The following is an 18,014-nucleotide window of genomic DNA, read 5'->3' on the forward strand; positions in this document are numbered from 1 at the left end:
TGACACGGAAGGTGCGGATGCCCCAATCTTGGGGCCATTCACTATAATGTAGAGGCTCCTCTAATTTATGCAAGCTGCCCATCACTGCAAGCCATCAGAGATCACCAGCACATAGAGATGGCCAAGCCGTGCCCCAGGTCATGCCCCTGTCCTGGGCTGAGGGTGGTGCAGGAGCTGATATATCCCTTGGGTAGGAAGAATCCTTAAATTGCTGACTAAACCAGAATTGTGGCTGCTTTGAAACACTGGAGCATTACAAAGCAGCCTTGGGACAAAGCAGGATCTGGCCCGGTGGATCTTGACTCCTATATTTTGCTCTCCCCAGATACGCGGAACTAGTCGAAAATGTGCTATAGCGAGATCCTCCATGCAGCTAGGAGGCCCCTGCTGAGGCTTGGAGAGGAGAATTCTGCCCTTACATTGCTTGCATACTCTGCCACTTACAACAAGAGCACAAGCGTTCCTTCCTTTTAAACCAAGGCTGGGGGGGGCGGGGGTGTTAAATAGGGTTACCTAAAACAAATACAATATTGTTAAAAAGAAATAAATCCCACTTGCAAATCATAGAAAACACCATTTGGAATATTGCTATTTGTTTTTTATGCCTTGGACCAGGCCGACATCGTGTTATTTTTGTGGTCCTGTCATCAGACATCTGCTCCAGTCTTTTGGAACCCAGCACGTTGCCCAAGAAAAGGTGGGACGCCAGTGACAACCTTTAAGCATATGGTATGCAGCTTCCTAGGGTCCCACTTTTCCGTGGGATGTGCCTTCACTAAGAAGTCATCGGAGACAATTATAATCTGACATTTATCACAGAGAGTGAAGATGGAAAAGGCCTATTAGATCATCTAGTCGGTCTTCCTGCCAGTGCACAGTTGTGGGCTGCATGATCTAACGGGTCCTTTCATCCAGAACAACAATGATAATAATTAGCATTTATACAGCACTTTAGTTCATTGCAAAGTGCTTTATGAGCATTAACAGATTCTTACCGCAGCCCTTTGAGGTGGATAACGGGAGCCAGTTTATAGATGGGGAACTTGGGGCACAAGACGTTGTGAGTTGCACAAGAGCATGCCAAATGAATTTGTGTCAGACTCAGGAATATTGTTCTAATTTTATCACATGTATCACAGTCACTCGTAAGGGCCCAGCCAAGATCATGGCCTCATTGTTCTAGGCTCTATGACAAAATACACATAGGAAGAAAGAGTCCCTAACCCAAAGATAGTACAGTCTAAGGTAGGAGAAAGGAAATATTAGTATCCCCATCTTACAGATGGGGAACTGAGAGAGATTAAGTGACTTGCCCAGGGTCACACAGAGCTGGGAAAAGACACCAGATCTTTTGACTTTGAGTCCAGTAACTTCACCGCAAGATTACCTAATACGTTTTCATGCAGCATTGTCATTCTTTCTGTGCTCCATACCACCGTACTCCCTTTGCCCAAAGCACTGACTGGTTGTGCAGTGCTCAGACAATGCAGAACAGGGTATAAGTAATATTACACATATCACTGACTTCGCTTGCATAGCTACAGACTTCACCATCCCTGAGCGCTGAGCGTCAGCCTTACGTAAATTGTCATCGCTCTATTGACCTCAGCGGCGCTTCGCCAGTTTACAGTATCTGAGAATATGGTCCGGGGTCTTTACGTCAGGATTGGATGTCTTGCTAGGCTGGCATTTGGAGATAGGTGCCCAGATTCCATTGAAACTTTACTTCTTTAGGCTCCTGCAAAAATCCTAGCCCCAAGAGGTAATACCAGTTGCTCAGCTTGTCGCAGAAACAACTGGGTGAAATCTGTGGCCTGTGTTAATGCAGAAGAGCAGGTTAGATAAATGTAATGGTTCCTTCTGGCCTTCTGTGAAATCATCATTATTTGAATACAGCTATAGGTGTGACTGGTGCCTTGAACTTCAAAGATAGACCTGGCCCAAAGAGCATGCAGTCTGAGATCCAGATCCTATTCCCACTGAAGTTGATGGCAAATCTCCCACTGACTTCAAAGGGAACAGGATCCAAGCCTTAAATTCAATATGTCATGGTAAAACAGCAGGTGAGGGTGGGACAATCCGGTCATGAGGTTACTCCTTTTGGTGACATGCCCTGTGACTGAATGCACCCCTATATTCCCACCCTACACTCTACTGTAATACTCTTTGTACAAAATATGCCTTATGCGATATCATTTGAAAACTAATGACTCACTGGTCAATAATATTATGGCAGATGGTGACACAAGCCCTCTCTAGTCTGGACTGCGCGCACACACACACACACACACACCATATCTAGTCTGGTTATGACATGCTCCCATCCTGGTTCACACTTTCATGATAACTTTGATTTTATTCATTTGCATGGGTATCCATTGAAAAGAATGGGGGTGGTAATGGAGGTAATAGGAGGCAGACCAGGTGGTTTCATGAGATACTGGATCAGAGAAATGGTTCCAGGCATGAGGTGCAGTGGGGGCAGTATGAACTAAAGAGCAGAGGCTGTAATCGGAGAACAATCATCTTGACCTTCTTATCTTTCACATATAGAACTTTTCATTCCAAAGAGGTCCCAAAGTGATCTACAAACTCTCTATAGAGGAGCAATGCAGACCCCCTCTGGGAGAGAGGGCAGCAGACAACTGGAACAGAGTACAGCATTGGGAATTGGGGAAAATTTGGCCCAGGATTCAAGTGCAACCCCTAGTCTTGAAAGTGCAACTGGATCTTTCAGCTTGTCGCTCAGATTGTTTTTCATATGGTCATAATTTTTAAGATCAGAAGTCACCATTATACTGTTGTAATCTGGCCTCTAAAGCAGGCCATAGAATTTCACCCCGTAACTCCTGCAATGATCCCAATAACTTCTGAAGGAGCTAGTGCAGTGTTTCTCAACGACTGGTCCATGGTCCAGCGCGGGTCCCTGAGATCTCCATGACACAGTTTAGGAAGGCAGCAAGTCGGTCCCTGGTATCAAAAAGATTGAGAAACACTGAGCTAGCGCATGTCGTCTAGAAAGAGACATCCAATCTTTCCAATGACTGGTATTATAGTGGGGAGTGCCGTAGAAATGCCTCTAAGCGAATAGAATCTTGTCTGTCATGTTACAAATGGTTATAAAATGGATCCAGCCCTTTAAAAAAACGTGAAAAAATTCAGTCATAGTCTGAGGGCAGCCCTATTCTCCTACCATTAGTTCACAATCACCCAATATTCACCTGGCTAGAACACAAGCTGCTTCTTTGTTCCTTTTATCTGTCTCTGCGAAGCTAGCTAGCTTCCTTGATGCTGCCCTTGTAGCTTATTGAAGCTCAAATGGGTCTAGGTTTTAAAGGAGGCAGGGATAAAATTCCCAGTACAAAGTGAAGAATAATCAATTTACTGCTACGGATACAAGACTCCATAAGGAAGACTAAGCCACTATGCACGTTTTGTACATTTCAGTTTTTCGAACAATTAGACTAAATGTTGGTAGAAAGGCAGCATCAAGAAAAACCTTCCTAACAGTGCTACAAGTCAGTACATCAAGCTTTCTCGGAATCTGGAGACTGCTTATGAGGCACTACTGTGAGGCAATTCAATTCAGAGCAGCAATGTTCCAAACTTTTTATTATTATAATTTGGTGACATGGGAGCTCCAGAAGAAAGCAATTTATAAATGCAGTAGGTATCCAATAGATATTTGTCACCTGGACAACTAAAAGCAATAAATATAAAATAACGCTGTGATGGCACTGAGTTCTGCTCCCTTTGCCATAAGTAAGAGCAGCTGCCGAGACCAGGAGCTTGGTTGATGCTAGAGAGTTTTGCTGGTTTCCCAAATGAATGGCACAGTATTCTAACTTTACCACAAGCCGTGTAATTTTTTTTTTCCTGTGTATTCATCATACATTACGTTTCTAAAGCAAGGTCATTTCAACTGAAGGAAAAGAGGGAAGAGACAGGATAAGCTCCTGTAATCCTTAGCTTGAGACCGATTTCAGTGTACACCACAGGTAGGAGAAATAAGAGTTTAGATAACAGGCTTCTATACATAAAGCTTCCATGGTATTTTACCTTTTCCTTTATTACATTTTTGTGTTCTGTAAGTAATACCATGTTTCATTTACTGGTGGTGTCGAGCGTGTTGTGGAAATTTTTTCAGCTATTTACCTACCTATGGTACTTATGTGGTCCCTGTTGCTGTAGTATCTCACAATCTTTAGTATATTTATCACCACAACACTCTTTTGAAGTCCACAAGTACTCTAACTTCCATTTTACAGCTGGGGAGCTGGGACACAGAGACTGAGTTGCCCCAGGCTCACACAGGAAGTCTGTGGCAGAGCAGGGAATTGAATCTGGGTTTCCTAGGTCCCAAGCTAGTGCCTGGACCACTGGACTGTCCTCCTTCCCTCTCTTTACTCCATGCTCAAATTATATTGTGTGCATGTAAAATCTTCAATCCTACGCCCCTCAAAGTAGCAGTCAGCAAAATAGGAAAGACCCTCAAGTGTATCTGACATGTCTTATGGCTAATTCCTCCCATCAGGCTTGCAGTGCATATCATTGCCAAGCAGTAAAAATAATTGCAACACAAGACCTCTGATTTCTGGGCTGCTTCACTGCTCTCAATAACATATTATAATAGTTCTGAGTTACCTGAATATTCAGTCAAACTAGGATAATGTGAGCTCTAAATTCAAATTATGAGAAAATCAGAGGAGCCTGCTCAGTGTTAACTGATAGAATACCGAAACTTGAACCCAAGAAAACGCACTTAAATTTAGCCCAGATTTTGGTCAGTCACTGACCATGCATTTGAGTTGTGTGGATCTGACACCAGTAACCAGAATGAGGTCCTGGGACCTTACGGAAGAGAAGGATTTGGACTGCCTTCCTCACTCACAAGGATGTGTTAGCAACCTATCTGCTCATTAATCTCTCACACAGGAAGAATTTTAATCTTACATTTTATGATTTGTTCTAGTTTTGTTCTTCATAAAACGAATTGCTGATGTAACATGGAGCTGTCCACCGGATAGCATTAGCCACAGGGAGCTTATTACACCACTCATTTAGCCACTGTACAGACACCTTATTTGCTTCTGGATACAATTAGACTTTAGCCTACAAGGCTTTACGTACCTTGGATCCTGGCTGACTGAGAAATCATTGGTCTCCACCACACGCACACACGACAGCAGGGTTTAAGATCAGTGAGGGCTCTCAAGCTAACAGCGTCTGTATTGCAAAGGCCAGAAGGCTTGTTGACTCTTCGGAATTTGTTGACCTTTAGGGCAGGGTGCAAGGAAGTTTAAGGGTGTCTTGGAGTTGTGGGGAGGTAGGTAGATAGATGTGTGTGTGACTTTGTTTAAAGTAAGGAGGAATTACTTGCACTTTCCTTGGACTCTGTTAAGGCAACTCCTTGTCTTTGATAAAATTGTCTTCCGCTCTCTTTGTTGCATCCTGTCAGCCTAGAAACTTTAACTTCTTGGGTTTTCACTGCCCAACGGGGTGCCTCTGATGGAGGAGACGGCCCCTGAAAGGATTAAGAGGATTAGGGACAGAAAGCATTCGTGCCCTTTTCACCACAGCCCAACTAGAACGTTCACTTTAAAATAAGATATTGGCATTTCAGATAACGCTGCTACAGAGGAAAGATGGTCTTGAGACAGATGCACTATACTGGGATTAAGGAGATATGGCTATAAATCCTACATCTGCCACAGATTCTATGTGTGGCCTTGAACATGGGGAGGGGTAGGGACGGTTTTGTGGCCTGCAGCATGCAGGGGGTCAGACCAGATGATCATAATGGTCCCTTCTGACCTTAAAGTCTATGAGTCTATGTCCCTTAATCTTCCTGTGCCTCAGTTCCTCTTCTGTGAAATTGCAGTGATAATACTTCCCTCCCTCAACAGGGATAAATACATCTCATATTTGTAGTGTGCTTGGATACTGTGCTGATGGGGCCACAGAAGTACCTACCTAGATACCACAATGGACGCCGACAGAAAAATTAATTGTATTTGGTATTTCGTTCTTTTTTTTTTTTAGTTCATGTTTCAGTGCTTTATTCTCCATTTATATGGTGCCCTAAAGATACAATGCCTTAACAGTGTCGCACTTAAGACCAGAACAATTCAGGTTTTGCTTGAGCCCAGAACAGGAACTGTTTATGAGACCAGATCTCCTCAGATATCAATACGAAGACCTATGAGTAACATGTGGTTGCTTAATGGCCATGTTAAGAAGGGGCAGCCTCTCTGGCAGTCTATCTGGCTGATCAGCCCTTAGTGCTTTATTGATAAGCTTTTGAGAATGTGATAGAGGTTTTTTAACTGTTCACAGGTTTAGTATTTCTGCAAAGAAAGCCAAATTACTTAAATTTCACTATCAAATCCACACCACTAAAAAAATCAGCAGTGCTTTCCATCAGCAACCAATACGGGAACTTATTGAGAAAGTTGGTCTGATTCCTTACATTTTTGCAAGGAGTCCAGTTATTAAGATTAGAATCGGTGCATGATGTTTTGTGATTGATACATTGCAAGTTCTGTTTACTTTAATTAATATTGCCCTACTTTCTCCCCTTTTAGTGGCTGCGTCAACTGCTAATTCCACGGCTGGTGCAGCCATGAATTCTTTGACTTCTCTGGGTACTCTCCAAGGATTGGCTGGAGCCACTGTTGGACTGAATAATATTAATGCACTAGCAGGTACCGTAAACAGTGAGTATTTATTGCTGTGGTGGACAGCCTTCCCCAGTAATCACTGTAGGAAAACTATCAATTATAAACAGATTGTTGCTTTTAATAAATATGCAAAACAGCGGATAAAGTTGATCAACTTCCATTCTTGGCATATATATAGGGCCCTACCAAATTCACGTCAATGGCCATGAAATCTGGTCTCCCCCTGTGAAATCTGATCTTTAATGTGCTTTTACCCTATACTATACAGATTTCACGGGGGGAGACCAGCGTTTCTCAAATTGGGGTCCTGACCCAAAAGGGTTGCAGCGGGGTCGCAAGGTTATTTTAGTGGGGTAGTGATATTTCCACCCTTACTTCTGCATTGCCTTTAGAGCTGGGTGGCCGGAGAACGGGGGCCGTTGGCCGGGCGCCCAGCTCTGAAAGCAGCGCCCCACCAGCAGCAGCACAGAAGTAAGGGTGACAATACCACACCATGCCACCCTTCCTCCTGCGCTACTGCTGGTGGCAGCTCTGCCTTCAGAGCCGGGCTCCCAGCCAGCAGCCGCTGCTCTCCAGCTGCCCAGCTCTGAAGGCAGCACTGCCGCCTGAAGCAGCGCAGAAGTAAGGATAGTACCGCAACACACACCCCCAAATATTGCAAGCCCCCCCACACACACACACACACACAGCTCATTTTTGGGTCAGGACCCCTACAATTACAACACCATAACATTTCAGATTAAAATATCTGAAATCATGAAAATTACGATGTTTAAAATCCTATGACCATGAAATTGACCAAAATGGATTGTGAATTTAGTAGGGCCCTACATATATACAGCCCTGAAGTCTTAAGGTTTCATTAATCTTGCCCTCCTAGGTGGATTCTGTTGAGTTCCTGGCGGGGAAAAAAGACTTGCAGGGCGTATAATTTTAGGACCTGTGCTAGATCAGAATGGATTCTGGAGATTGGTTTTGGTTATATGAAAAGCTCCTTTTGATTTCAGAAACCAAAAAGATAAACCTGTGAAAACAGGTACAGCACCTCAGCACAAGATATAATTCAGGAATTTAGGTTATTAAGAAACACCCATTTGCTACAACTTTTCTATTAGTTATAGAGACAGAATAGGACACCTCCTTTGACTTGGGAGCTGCATATTTGCTTAAAAATTAAAACCAATTTCTTGGTTTTTAATTTGCAAGTATGTGAGGATGGCTCAGTCATCTGTAGTACTAGAGCATGTAAATTTCTCCCGTGTGATGTAAAACAAGCACTGACATTTCCAGCTAAAAGGAAGATGTCAGTCGTTAATCAGAACCTTCATCCTCATTATCAACCACAGTAGCCAATCACAAGCTTCTACTGCAGAACAATGATCCCTTCTGCTCTTTCTGTTACAATGACTTCACTTTTGCCTTCATTGGAGGAAAGTCATCTCGCTGCATCTTTCCCCTCCTGCCTCGCTGTTTTTAGCTGCTGCTGTTCCTTGCATCTACCCTACAATGCAAGGAATCTATTTGGTCACCACCAATCTCTAGTTCATTAGCCATCATAATGTACCCGCAGGAATGGATGTCCTCCTCAGTATCACTTGCTCACTCTGATGCTCTGCATGATGTCCTTTTTGTCACTGTTATCTAGCTGCTCATCCAGTCATTTTGTTACGTGAGCTCTGGTTGTCATTGATGGGAGGTGTGGGGTGGAGAGGGTTCATTGATGTCCGTGAAATTGTGGTGAGCATTTGCATGGGGCCTTGTGTAGGACAGGTCTTGCTTCTGGCAAGGACAAAAATACTAGAAAACCAAACCAAAAAAACTTCAAAGTAAATATGGTTCAAGGGCAGTTTAGCAAAAGTAAGCAAATCCAGAAATGCCCCTTGTCAGATTTTGAAGCAACATATGCTTTTTGTTTCTATCAAACTGAGCCACTGAAAATGGCACTCATGAAAGATCTGGTCTCATTAATGATATTAACAATGTCTAAGGAATCACTGTGTGCTAATATTAAGATTCTTATCCCTGGTAAATACTGAATGTATGTTATGTAGGGCATATAAGATTACAGCATCAAGGGTAGAATGTGGCATGCCACCCCTTTTCACAAGTACTAAGAACCCAAGCACACTGGCACGCTCGGAAAGATAACATCCCTTCACCAAGACTGATCCATAGTAAGCCACCTGTGTGGTTTCACCTCTTGACAGCATGTGGGAATCATACCATCAGCCATTTAGCAATTCTTGCTAGATTATGGATGATGGCTTTAGATTTTCCTAACAGGTATTTTCAAATGACATGAATACAAATCCCATTTGCATGTGACATCTGAAGTATTATTGATGAGTACACAACCAAGGACTAAATTTGATTCCCATGGACTTATACCACTGTGGATTTGGTTCAAAATCTCATTATTTGTGAATGTTTCTGCAGATGGCATGGAATTGTGTGTGTGTGTGTGTGTGTGTTTGAGTTTGAAATAAATGTTTTGCAGTGAGATTCAGAAAGTGCACTGCTTTCTCATATGCTGTGAAGTGATTGACACCTCTTTCTCTCTTGAAAATACTATGACACTGATTATCAGCTTCTAGCACTCGTGGAACTAATGGTAGTTAACCCTTTTGAGACTATAACTAGAGGCATCCCCTATCTGTATTGACAATATGCTGTTTCTGGGCCCAGGTATGCTCCCACTAACCATCTCCCATTCAGTTGTTTGCACTCTAACCTGTCATGGAGCATGTAGTCATGAAAATTTGGTTGGGAACCTTCTGTGTCCTGTGGCAGGGCTAGACCGTGAGCAGTTTAATGGGATATAGAATCACTGGCCAGTAAAACCAAGCTCTCAGTCGTGTGAAATGGTATAATTCCCCATAAAAGCTGGAATGAATGATACATGCTAGAGGAATTAATGCTAGCCTTCTAAAGCACAAGTGGAGCTAGGTACACGCCATGAATGAGTTAGAAAAGGGTGCTGAAGACAAATGCAGATTTGATCATTTGTTTACACAAATGGTTGAGATTATAGCTGAAAGGAAACAGGTTTGAGAAGTGGAATCTGAAGTGGCCAATGGTAAAAGGCAATCTTTCAGGAAGGACTAGGAAGTGCAGCCAGCCACAACCTATCCCGAAGTGACTTTCTTTCAATTAAGTTTCTCTTCTGGGAACAGGAAGATTCAGCAACTAGGAAGACCCCAAAATCTTTGGATAACTAAAAAGCCAGTTCATGGAGACTGGGTGGCACAGTGGGATAATGTGTTAGACTGTGGCCTTTGAAGAAGTAAATTCAAATAAAGTTACTAATGAAAAGAATCTGATGTGTATTAATGAAATCACTAATGCGAGGAGGGGGAAAAAGATGGTCTTGTGGTTAAGAAAGAAGACTCAGAGTGAAGAGATCTGAATACTATTGCCGGCTCTGACACAGACATTTCATGTGATCCTGGGTAAAGTCATTTATCCTTTCTGTCTCTGTTTCCTCATGTGTAAAACAGGAAAAATGGCATTGATCTACCTCACAGGGGCAGAGAGAAACTTTAACATCATAATGTTTGTAAAGCTCTTTGAGATTCTTTGACAGAGGGCAGTGGAACTGCTAAGTATTATCATCTATTATTTTTATTCATCACTTTGGAAAATTCAAGACCGCTCATTAGAAACCCCGGGATGGAATAATTACTTTATACAGCACAGAACAAGTGGAGGTGCATTGGTAGAGCTATGTGACGATATTTACACTTTGCCTCTCCATACTCTGCTTAACTCAAGCCAGTGCTATTAGGCCATAGAACAGTTTATAAAAACAATGGAAGAGGAGAGTAAATAATATCAAGGATCAGAGGCCTTTCTACAGATCTGTTTTGCTCAAGGTAGAAATAAATTTAGCCGTGTCTATTGTAGTGATGGTAGCAGTGTCCTTCCCACTAGCAGTGCTGTCAAACAGGGCTTTCTGTTTAATGATCTGAAATAGCCTGGTGGTAGAGGCTATAGGTTGATGTGAAGAGGACTTGCCAAGAGCAGAGTTTGGTAACACAGAAAGTGTTTTGTTAATGGGCTGATGACTCATAGAAGATAACTTGTTATCTTGATAGTTTCTCTATCATCAAGTTATTTCAACACTGTACAAAAAGGGCCAGAGACAAGAAGTGGTTTATTGGGGTCATTTAATTCAACCAGTGTTGCAAAAACAAACACACACACACACACACACAAGCAATGGCAGAAAACAATATTCAGATCTCTTGGTAGGGTTGCAGTTAGATTTCAATACCAAACTGTAATGGGGTTCACGCTGCGCCCGTAAGTATTTGGCCCCTGGGCCTCCCTCTTCAATGAGTCAGGGACATTTCAGTCTGGTGCAACACCCGAGCTCTTTATTCTCAAAAGGTTTCCCACCACCAGTTCCCAACTATATACAGGTTTCACAGCTACTTTGCCTACAACAGGCTTGATTGGGGCTGGAGTGGCAGGAGCTGATTAACCAGCACGAACCCATTATTTTAACACAATTGCTGTGCTGAATCCTTATTTTCAAAAGCTCTTCCTCTTGGATGGAAAACATTTCATAGAGGTATATTGGTGTCTCATTATGGATAATGAGGTTTTTCTTACACTTATTCAGCCCCGCTTACCAAAAAAAATCTGGCTATTTTGTGTTCCAAAACAGGCTTGGCTCTTTCGTTTTTGTGATGTGGTGGGTTGGCATCCACCACATCAGCGTCCTTTCCTCCCTCTGCCGCCCTCCCAGTTCTAAAACTTCCAAGTGCAAGACATTTTACTAAACAGAGATGGCAGGATATCGCATCTCTGTCCAGTGTTAATGTTACACAAATTATGCTAATATCAAAGGGTATAATTTATATAGTAGAATCCTCCTAATTGGCATAGACCGTAGTGAAAAGCAAGAAGGTGCCACTTGAACAATGGCCATGGTTATCAGAAGCTCATAGGAATACACTGTGCTAGGATCAATACATTTGAGATGGAAAAGAGCTATTCAGTAATCCTCTTCATCGTTCTCTATCAAGGCAGGATTGCTTCCCGCAGTACACTTCTTAGTGCCAGTCCATCTTCAAATTACTCATATGATAGGGTTTCTGCCACTTTCCTTGGAGAAGACTGTTGCACAGTCTAATAGATTTAATGGTTAATTTTTTTCAAACCGTTTCCCTAAATTGTGCTCAGCTTAACTTCCTCACCTTTCTCCAACATACATGCCCCATTATTCCCACTCCAAATAATTCCTCTCTCCCTTCCTTTGGGTTTGCCACCGTTGATATTTAACATGTCCCCCGGCCCCACCTTAGTCATCATTTTGCCAAGCTACTATCTACGCATCATAGCCTAAATTTTCAACAGTAACTAGTGATTTTGGATGTTTCCATTTTTATGTGCCCAACTGGAGACACCTTGAAGAGGGGGTCTGATTTTCAGAGGGCAGGTGCTCAGCAGTCTCTGAAAATCATGTCCCATTGAAATTCCCTCAAGTTAGGCACCCATAAATTCAGGCACACAAGTTCACTAGTCACTTTTGAAATCTGGCCAGATTTTCAATTTTGCTGAGTCCCTGCAGCTCCCATTGCCTTTGGTTGGAAGTATGGGTCATCAGCTCTTCTGAAAATCCAAGCCCTTAGTTCTTTTAATCATTTTACTGCTCTTCCTTCAATTTGTTCCAATCTGCTGCCCTTTCCAGTACTGCAGGGCCTATATCTAAATGTAGGGAGAAAATTCACTTTTATTCCACGAATTGCTGTAAAAATTAATATTAAAACTTTTCACTGTAGCACTTGAAGACACAGGTGGCACATTTAACAACTATAATAGGAAAAAGAAGTGGCATAGAAGGCTGCGCCACAAGAAGTTTTTGCTGTCAACCATCAATTCAGAGATATAAAACTCTCATCACAGACAGTGCCATATAAATGGATTGGGTGTGCCATTTATCCATAGCTTAGAGTCCTTGCCCTGAACGTCCTCCCTGGCAGTCATCCCAGTTAAGTTAATATGCTATTTATCAGGGTGCAGACCAGTGTTTATAAAGTGATGTTACTGCCAATAAGAAGCGAGGGAATGACAACACTAGAGACCAAAGATTTCTCTTTATCAGCAAGACAGGCACAGCTTAGATTGCAGCACTGCTAGCTACCCTACACCACACCGCCAATGCTTCCCAGCCCTGATCAGGAGATACCAGGAGTGAGAGGATAGCCATGCCTCCATGCCCATTCAGTTACCTTGCCCATGTTCTGCAATGCACAGAAGGGTGCCAACTGTAGTGGTGGTGGTTTTGGAATGTGGGTAACTGAGATTGGTGGCCTATGTAAAATTAATTGGCAAACTTCATTCATATGGTAGTAATTTCCAGTCACTAATGACCAGTCTGGATTTGAACTGTGTCCCAGTGAACACTCTGTCCCATTGCCAATACCACAAGGAATCCACCCTTGATCAAGTGAATTTCTTTCTACAGTCTTTGGATAGCCTCACGATCATGTAGCCCGATGTGTGTGTCTTGGGGCATGTGGAAGAGCAGAATTTCAGAAACACGGTGTTACAGTACTTGCCAGTAGCAGATTGCATGTGAATAGATTTGGTCATCAAACCATTGTGCCGAAGCGATCTTTACTGAAGTTGTGTTTCGTTGTTTTCAGTTCCATTTGGTGAAGTGCTGGCTTGCATGCCCTGCCGTCATTGTTGGTGTCATGTAATGCCAACTACTTTTGGAAAGCACTAATGAACAAGTGCAATTTCTTTTCTCTATTGTTGGGTTTTTTGTAAAGTTGCTCAAATGCTCTCAGGTATGGCGGCCCTGAATGGAGGACTTGGCGCAACAGGCTTGACGAACGGTACGGCAGGCACAATGGACGCCCTCACCCAGGCCTACTCAGGAATTCAGCAGTATGCTGCAGCAGCGCTGCCCACATTGTACAGTCAGAGTTTGTTACAGCAACAAAGTGCTGCAGGCAGCCAGAAAGAAGGTAAGCAGCACCTGCTAGGGCCGCCAAGCACACGTCTCAAGCAGCAATATCAAATGTTACGATAAGCTAAATTCAGCCTTTCTACATTGGTTGGGTTTGGCTTATGTCTTCATAGATGCTTTCTGAAGAAACGTGATGAGCCTAACCACTGATTTTTAACCTTTTCTTCTTTCCTGTTCAGTGTTGTTTTTGTTTTATCCTTTAATTTAGTTTTTGCCATCTATCCTTCAAGGTGTATTTTACCACCCATTGTTTGTTAATGTAAAAGTACTCATTGGCTGCTGCTTACAAAAGACACTGCTAATGAAAACCATCCTAAAAGCATTTTTTTAAAATTATATATATAAAAATATATACATTTGTTGTTGTTGGAAGGTGGGTAACTCTCCCCTTTCCTCTCCTCCTTGTGGTTTCTATGTATGCTATGATCATCTAGCTGCTATTAGATTTTAGTTTTCAGGTTAATGACGAGATCCGTCGTTACATCGAGTGGTTCTTTGTTTAATTGTGGGTCTTGAGGGGAAGCAAGTAAGTGATTGGTTGCCCCTCTTTCTGAGCCAACAGAGCAAAATAAACCTCAGGAAGTTAACGCTAAGAATAAATTAATACTAATCACAAAATGTTTAGCGAAATGAGGATAGCCTCTCTCTCTTCTCTCCCCCGGCAGCCTTCTTGGGGTTTTGTTTTTAATTCCCACCCCCTTAACTTTCCGCTAATTTTAGAAGTTAGAAAAGTTTTGTATGCCTTCTAAGAAAGAGTCGTCATTATACTTACTGTTCTTGCCAGAGATACACTGGAACAAGGGCTAGTGAATGGCATCAAAAGAAGTTTTTTATCCTCTTTTAAAATAGTCTCTTGAATCGTTATGGAACGTGGTGTCTCTTAGGCAGACAATGTTGAAACCCTCAATGCTAGGGATTTAATAGGGACACTGTCAAATTAAAATAAATATGTATTTTATAATTTTCTTACCATTAACAATTTAGATGATTGAAGTTGAAATAATTTTTTAAAATTCATTTATTTTTCTCACTATTTTGGCTCCCTGGCTTTGTTCGATTGTTTTTTGTGTTTTTGATTTCCATTTCATTCAGATTGGATAAAACCATAAACCGAAGCTGATTCTCTGTTGTGACTGGGTGGCAAATAGTGTAGGACTAGCTTTTATTTTTTTTAAATTATCTTCATTGTTTTTAAGTTCACAAAAGCATTTTTATCAATAGTACATTTTATCATTCCCCATGTGACAGTGTCCCTTATAAAGTAAAGGCCTTTGTCATCTTGCTGTCTTTTCCAGTGGGGGACTGTTAAGGTGAGCGAGTTTTATTATTAAATTCTGCTGGCTGTGTTTGTGTTTCAACATATGATTTCTGATGGAATGGCTAGGAGTCTGGAATATTTAGAGGAGGATAACCAGCTACCAGAGGAAAATATTGCATTAAACGTTAAATGAAATGGGGTAAATTGTTTTATGCATACTGCTATCAATCTATGTTAAACCAGTTTTGCTCAGTGATTAAGAAAGTTCATTTTGTTGAGAGGACTTTTTTTTTTTTTTTTTTTTTTTTGTAAGAAGAAACTTCATTTGACTTCTCTTCCATATTGCCAGGTGATTTTTTTTTCCATTTCATTTTATAAAATTCTTTTTTTTTTCACCCTGTTGTTTTGTTGTTGGTTTTTTTGTTTTGTTTTTTGTTTTCTTCCAACCCATGCACCCCCTGTCTAGGGCAAATATTGCAGCCCCTCCCCTCAGGCTGTGAGAGGGCAGGCAGTCTGGTTCCTCTATTGTGAACACCAGTGCGGCTCCATGAATCTGCTGCAGAAGGTACTCCATAAGTGTCTGGCCTGCACTTTCCTCTCCTCCCCTAGACAGTAATGAAACGCAGCACATCTGCGACACATCTAGTCTCCACTCAAGCCAGGGAATATCCATTTAGTCTACTCCAGAAGATGCCTGCACCAGAATTGTGTGGCATCTTAGAATCCCCGTGATGCTCTGTGTCTAGGAAGGACACATGTCCAGTTTCACACTGGAAAGTCTTCTTTAGTCTCTTCTTTTCATTTCCAGATTATTATGGTAATAGGGAGGCAGAGCTGATGATGAGAAACTTCTGACTAGAGCTCAGTGAAAAAATCAATTTTATTTCTGTTAACTGGCTTTCAAAAACCAATACAAAACTCAGTTTGAAAGAAAAAAAATTCCAGTTAAAAACGAAATGGATATTTTCATATGAAATTTCATAGAACTCAAAAAGATTTTCCAAAACACTTCCATTTCAAGGAAAATTCATTTTTGTTGTTGTTGGGGGAAAAAAATCAGTTAAAAATCGTGACCAGCTCTTCTTTTGACAGAGTTCCCTGCCAGGTGGTGAGGGCTTTCTAACCGGATTCTTTGTTGTTAAAACAACACGTGTACTGTGAAAAATGACTACACATTTTATTATGAGCATTCCTTTTCTTTTTTTTTTCTTTTTTTTTTTATCCCTCAGTTATTTTTATTTATTTATTTATTTTTTGCCAGCTCAGTTTGTAAGTCAAAGGAAGGTTTGTTTTACTTCCCCTACCCCCAATTGCCTGCCCTGCAGGCTTAAACATGGGATCTTTAGAACTGAGCTGGGCTCTATCTCTTACGCTAATAATGTCTCTGGTTTAGCTGACAAAAGATGTGTGAGGTAGCATAGAACTCAACTCGCTCTTCCAGAGCTGGACAGCCTGAAGAGACGCAGAGAGCAGAGTTGTCGTAAGAAGACATGCCACTTTCATGCAGTCACTCTTCTAACCATAACCCTACTTTAGGACAAGCTTGGCAGTCTTACGTGAGTTTAGGAAGGAGGCTGCAGTTCAGCGTCTCTTATAATAGAGGTATCAAGTACAAATCTATAAAAGCCACTGCTATTTTGTCCATTTGCTTTGTTTTTGTTACTTCAAAAAGTCTGAAACTGAACTGTGTTTGCCCATCACCTTCTAAATTACCAAAAAAGATAGATGAAATAGAACTCTTCTAATAGCTCTTTTCATACTGGTTTTTTTGTGTGGTTTTCCTGTCTCTAAAGGTCCAGAAGGGGCAAACCTCTTTATTTACCACCTCCCCCAGGAGTTTGGAGACCAGGACATTCTGCAGATGTTCATGCCCTTTGGGAATGTTATCTCTGCTAAAGTCTTCATTGATAAACAGACCAATCTGAGCAAGTGCTTTGGTAAGCAACATTTAATCAATTGAAAAGTAAAACTGTACATGGTGAACCTGATCCCAGAGCTATGGCTTGTAATCCTCAAAAGTACAGAAAGATGCACAGACGAAGCCGTTCAAACTAAAAACTGGATTTGAAAAAAAACCTTCCAGTCTGACATCTACTATGGATGTGTCAAGTACATGAAACTAATTACACCCTGTGTGGGGGGAATGCCATTTACTATACTATTAAGCTGCCTTATTATGGATACCTAATTATCCTCTATTGTATAGCCGAACCTCTTTAAAACTCTCTGTGTTTAACCCATTACTTGTACTTCTGGGTTAAGTACAGTACTGTGCAATTAGTGTTTGTATCGTGTACACATATGTAGCACAGAATATGTTACAGCTAGTTGCTGTCTATACGTGCATCTACAAGTATTACAAGTAGGTTCAACTGTACAGGTAGCATCTGTCGTTATGATAGGGCAGGGGATGAAGAGGGGTACAGTCAGTGTCAGGTTTCATGTAGAATGCTTGAGGTGCAGGGAAATTAGATAACTAAGGATCACATGAAGAAGTGTGTCTGATGCTTAAACCCTTCTGAAATAAAACAGGATCTAGGGTTGATCAGATGCATACCAATACCTTGATTACATACATATCCTGTCTCTATACTTTGATACATTTTGTAATACAGTTTAAGTAAACACCTCTGCTTGCAGCATCAATGTATTAAGTTCATATATCAAATAAATGATATGATCAGGATCTGAGATGGTGACAGTCTACAAAAGAAGCTGGTTTTACATAAAATATCACAGCCCCTCAGCTTTATTTAGAAGCATGTCCCTTTCGTTTTACATTTTGGGCATCTTATTTGACTTTAGAAAAGCCAGTTTGTGGTTTCTTAATGAGAGTTCTCACTTTTTCCCTGAAAACGGAGATGGTCTGTCTCATGAGCCCATTTCTCTCATGTCAGAATTGGTCATTGCACGTGGAATAGAGTTACTTGGGATAACAGTAATGGTAATAATGCTTTGCAATCATCCAGCACCTTTTAATCTGAAGATCTCCCACGTTTTATAAAGGTGGGGGAAAGCCCTTTCTAGATGGAGAAACTGAAGCATAGAGGGGCTAAGGGACTCATCCCAGGTCTCTCCCTGAATCACTTGCAGA

General features: G+C 41.6%; 1 protein-coding gene across 50 annotated transcripts in view; it reads left to right on the plus strand.

Moving 5' to 3' along the window:
- The window catches only part of CELF2 (CUGBP Elav-like family member 2), a 777,520-nt gene that overhangs the window by 754,761 nt on the left and 4,745 nt on the right, over positions 1–18,014 (plus strand). For 20 of the 50 annotated variants that reach the window (XM_065551657.1, XM_065551355.1, XM_065551245.1 and 17 more), the window contains 3 exons: positions 6,585–6,704; positions 13,481–13,660; positions 16,714–16,857. In XM_065551657.1, coding sequence (XP_065407729.1) covers positions 6,585–6,704; positions 13,481–13,660; positions 16,714–16,857 — 444 coding nt within the window. Of the gene's footprint in view, positions 1–6,584; positions 6,717–13,462; positions 13,661–16,713; positions 16,858–18,014 lie in introns of all 50 variants that reach the window. The other 30 variants (XM_065551194.1, XM_065550757.1, XM_065550221.1 and 27 more) reach the window with 2 other exon arrangements.

The sequence above is a fragment of the Chrysemys picta genome, chromosome 1 (genome assembly GCF_011386835.1).
Source record: "Chrysemys picta bellii isolate R12L10 chromosome 1, ASM1138683v2, whole genome shotgun sequence".
Taxonomy (NCBI): domain Eukaryota; kingdom Metazoa; phylum Chordata; order Testudines; family Emydidae; genus Chrysemys; species Chrysemys picta.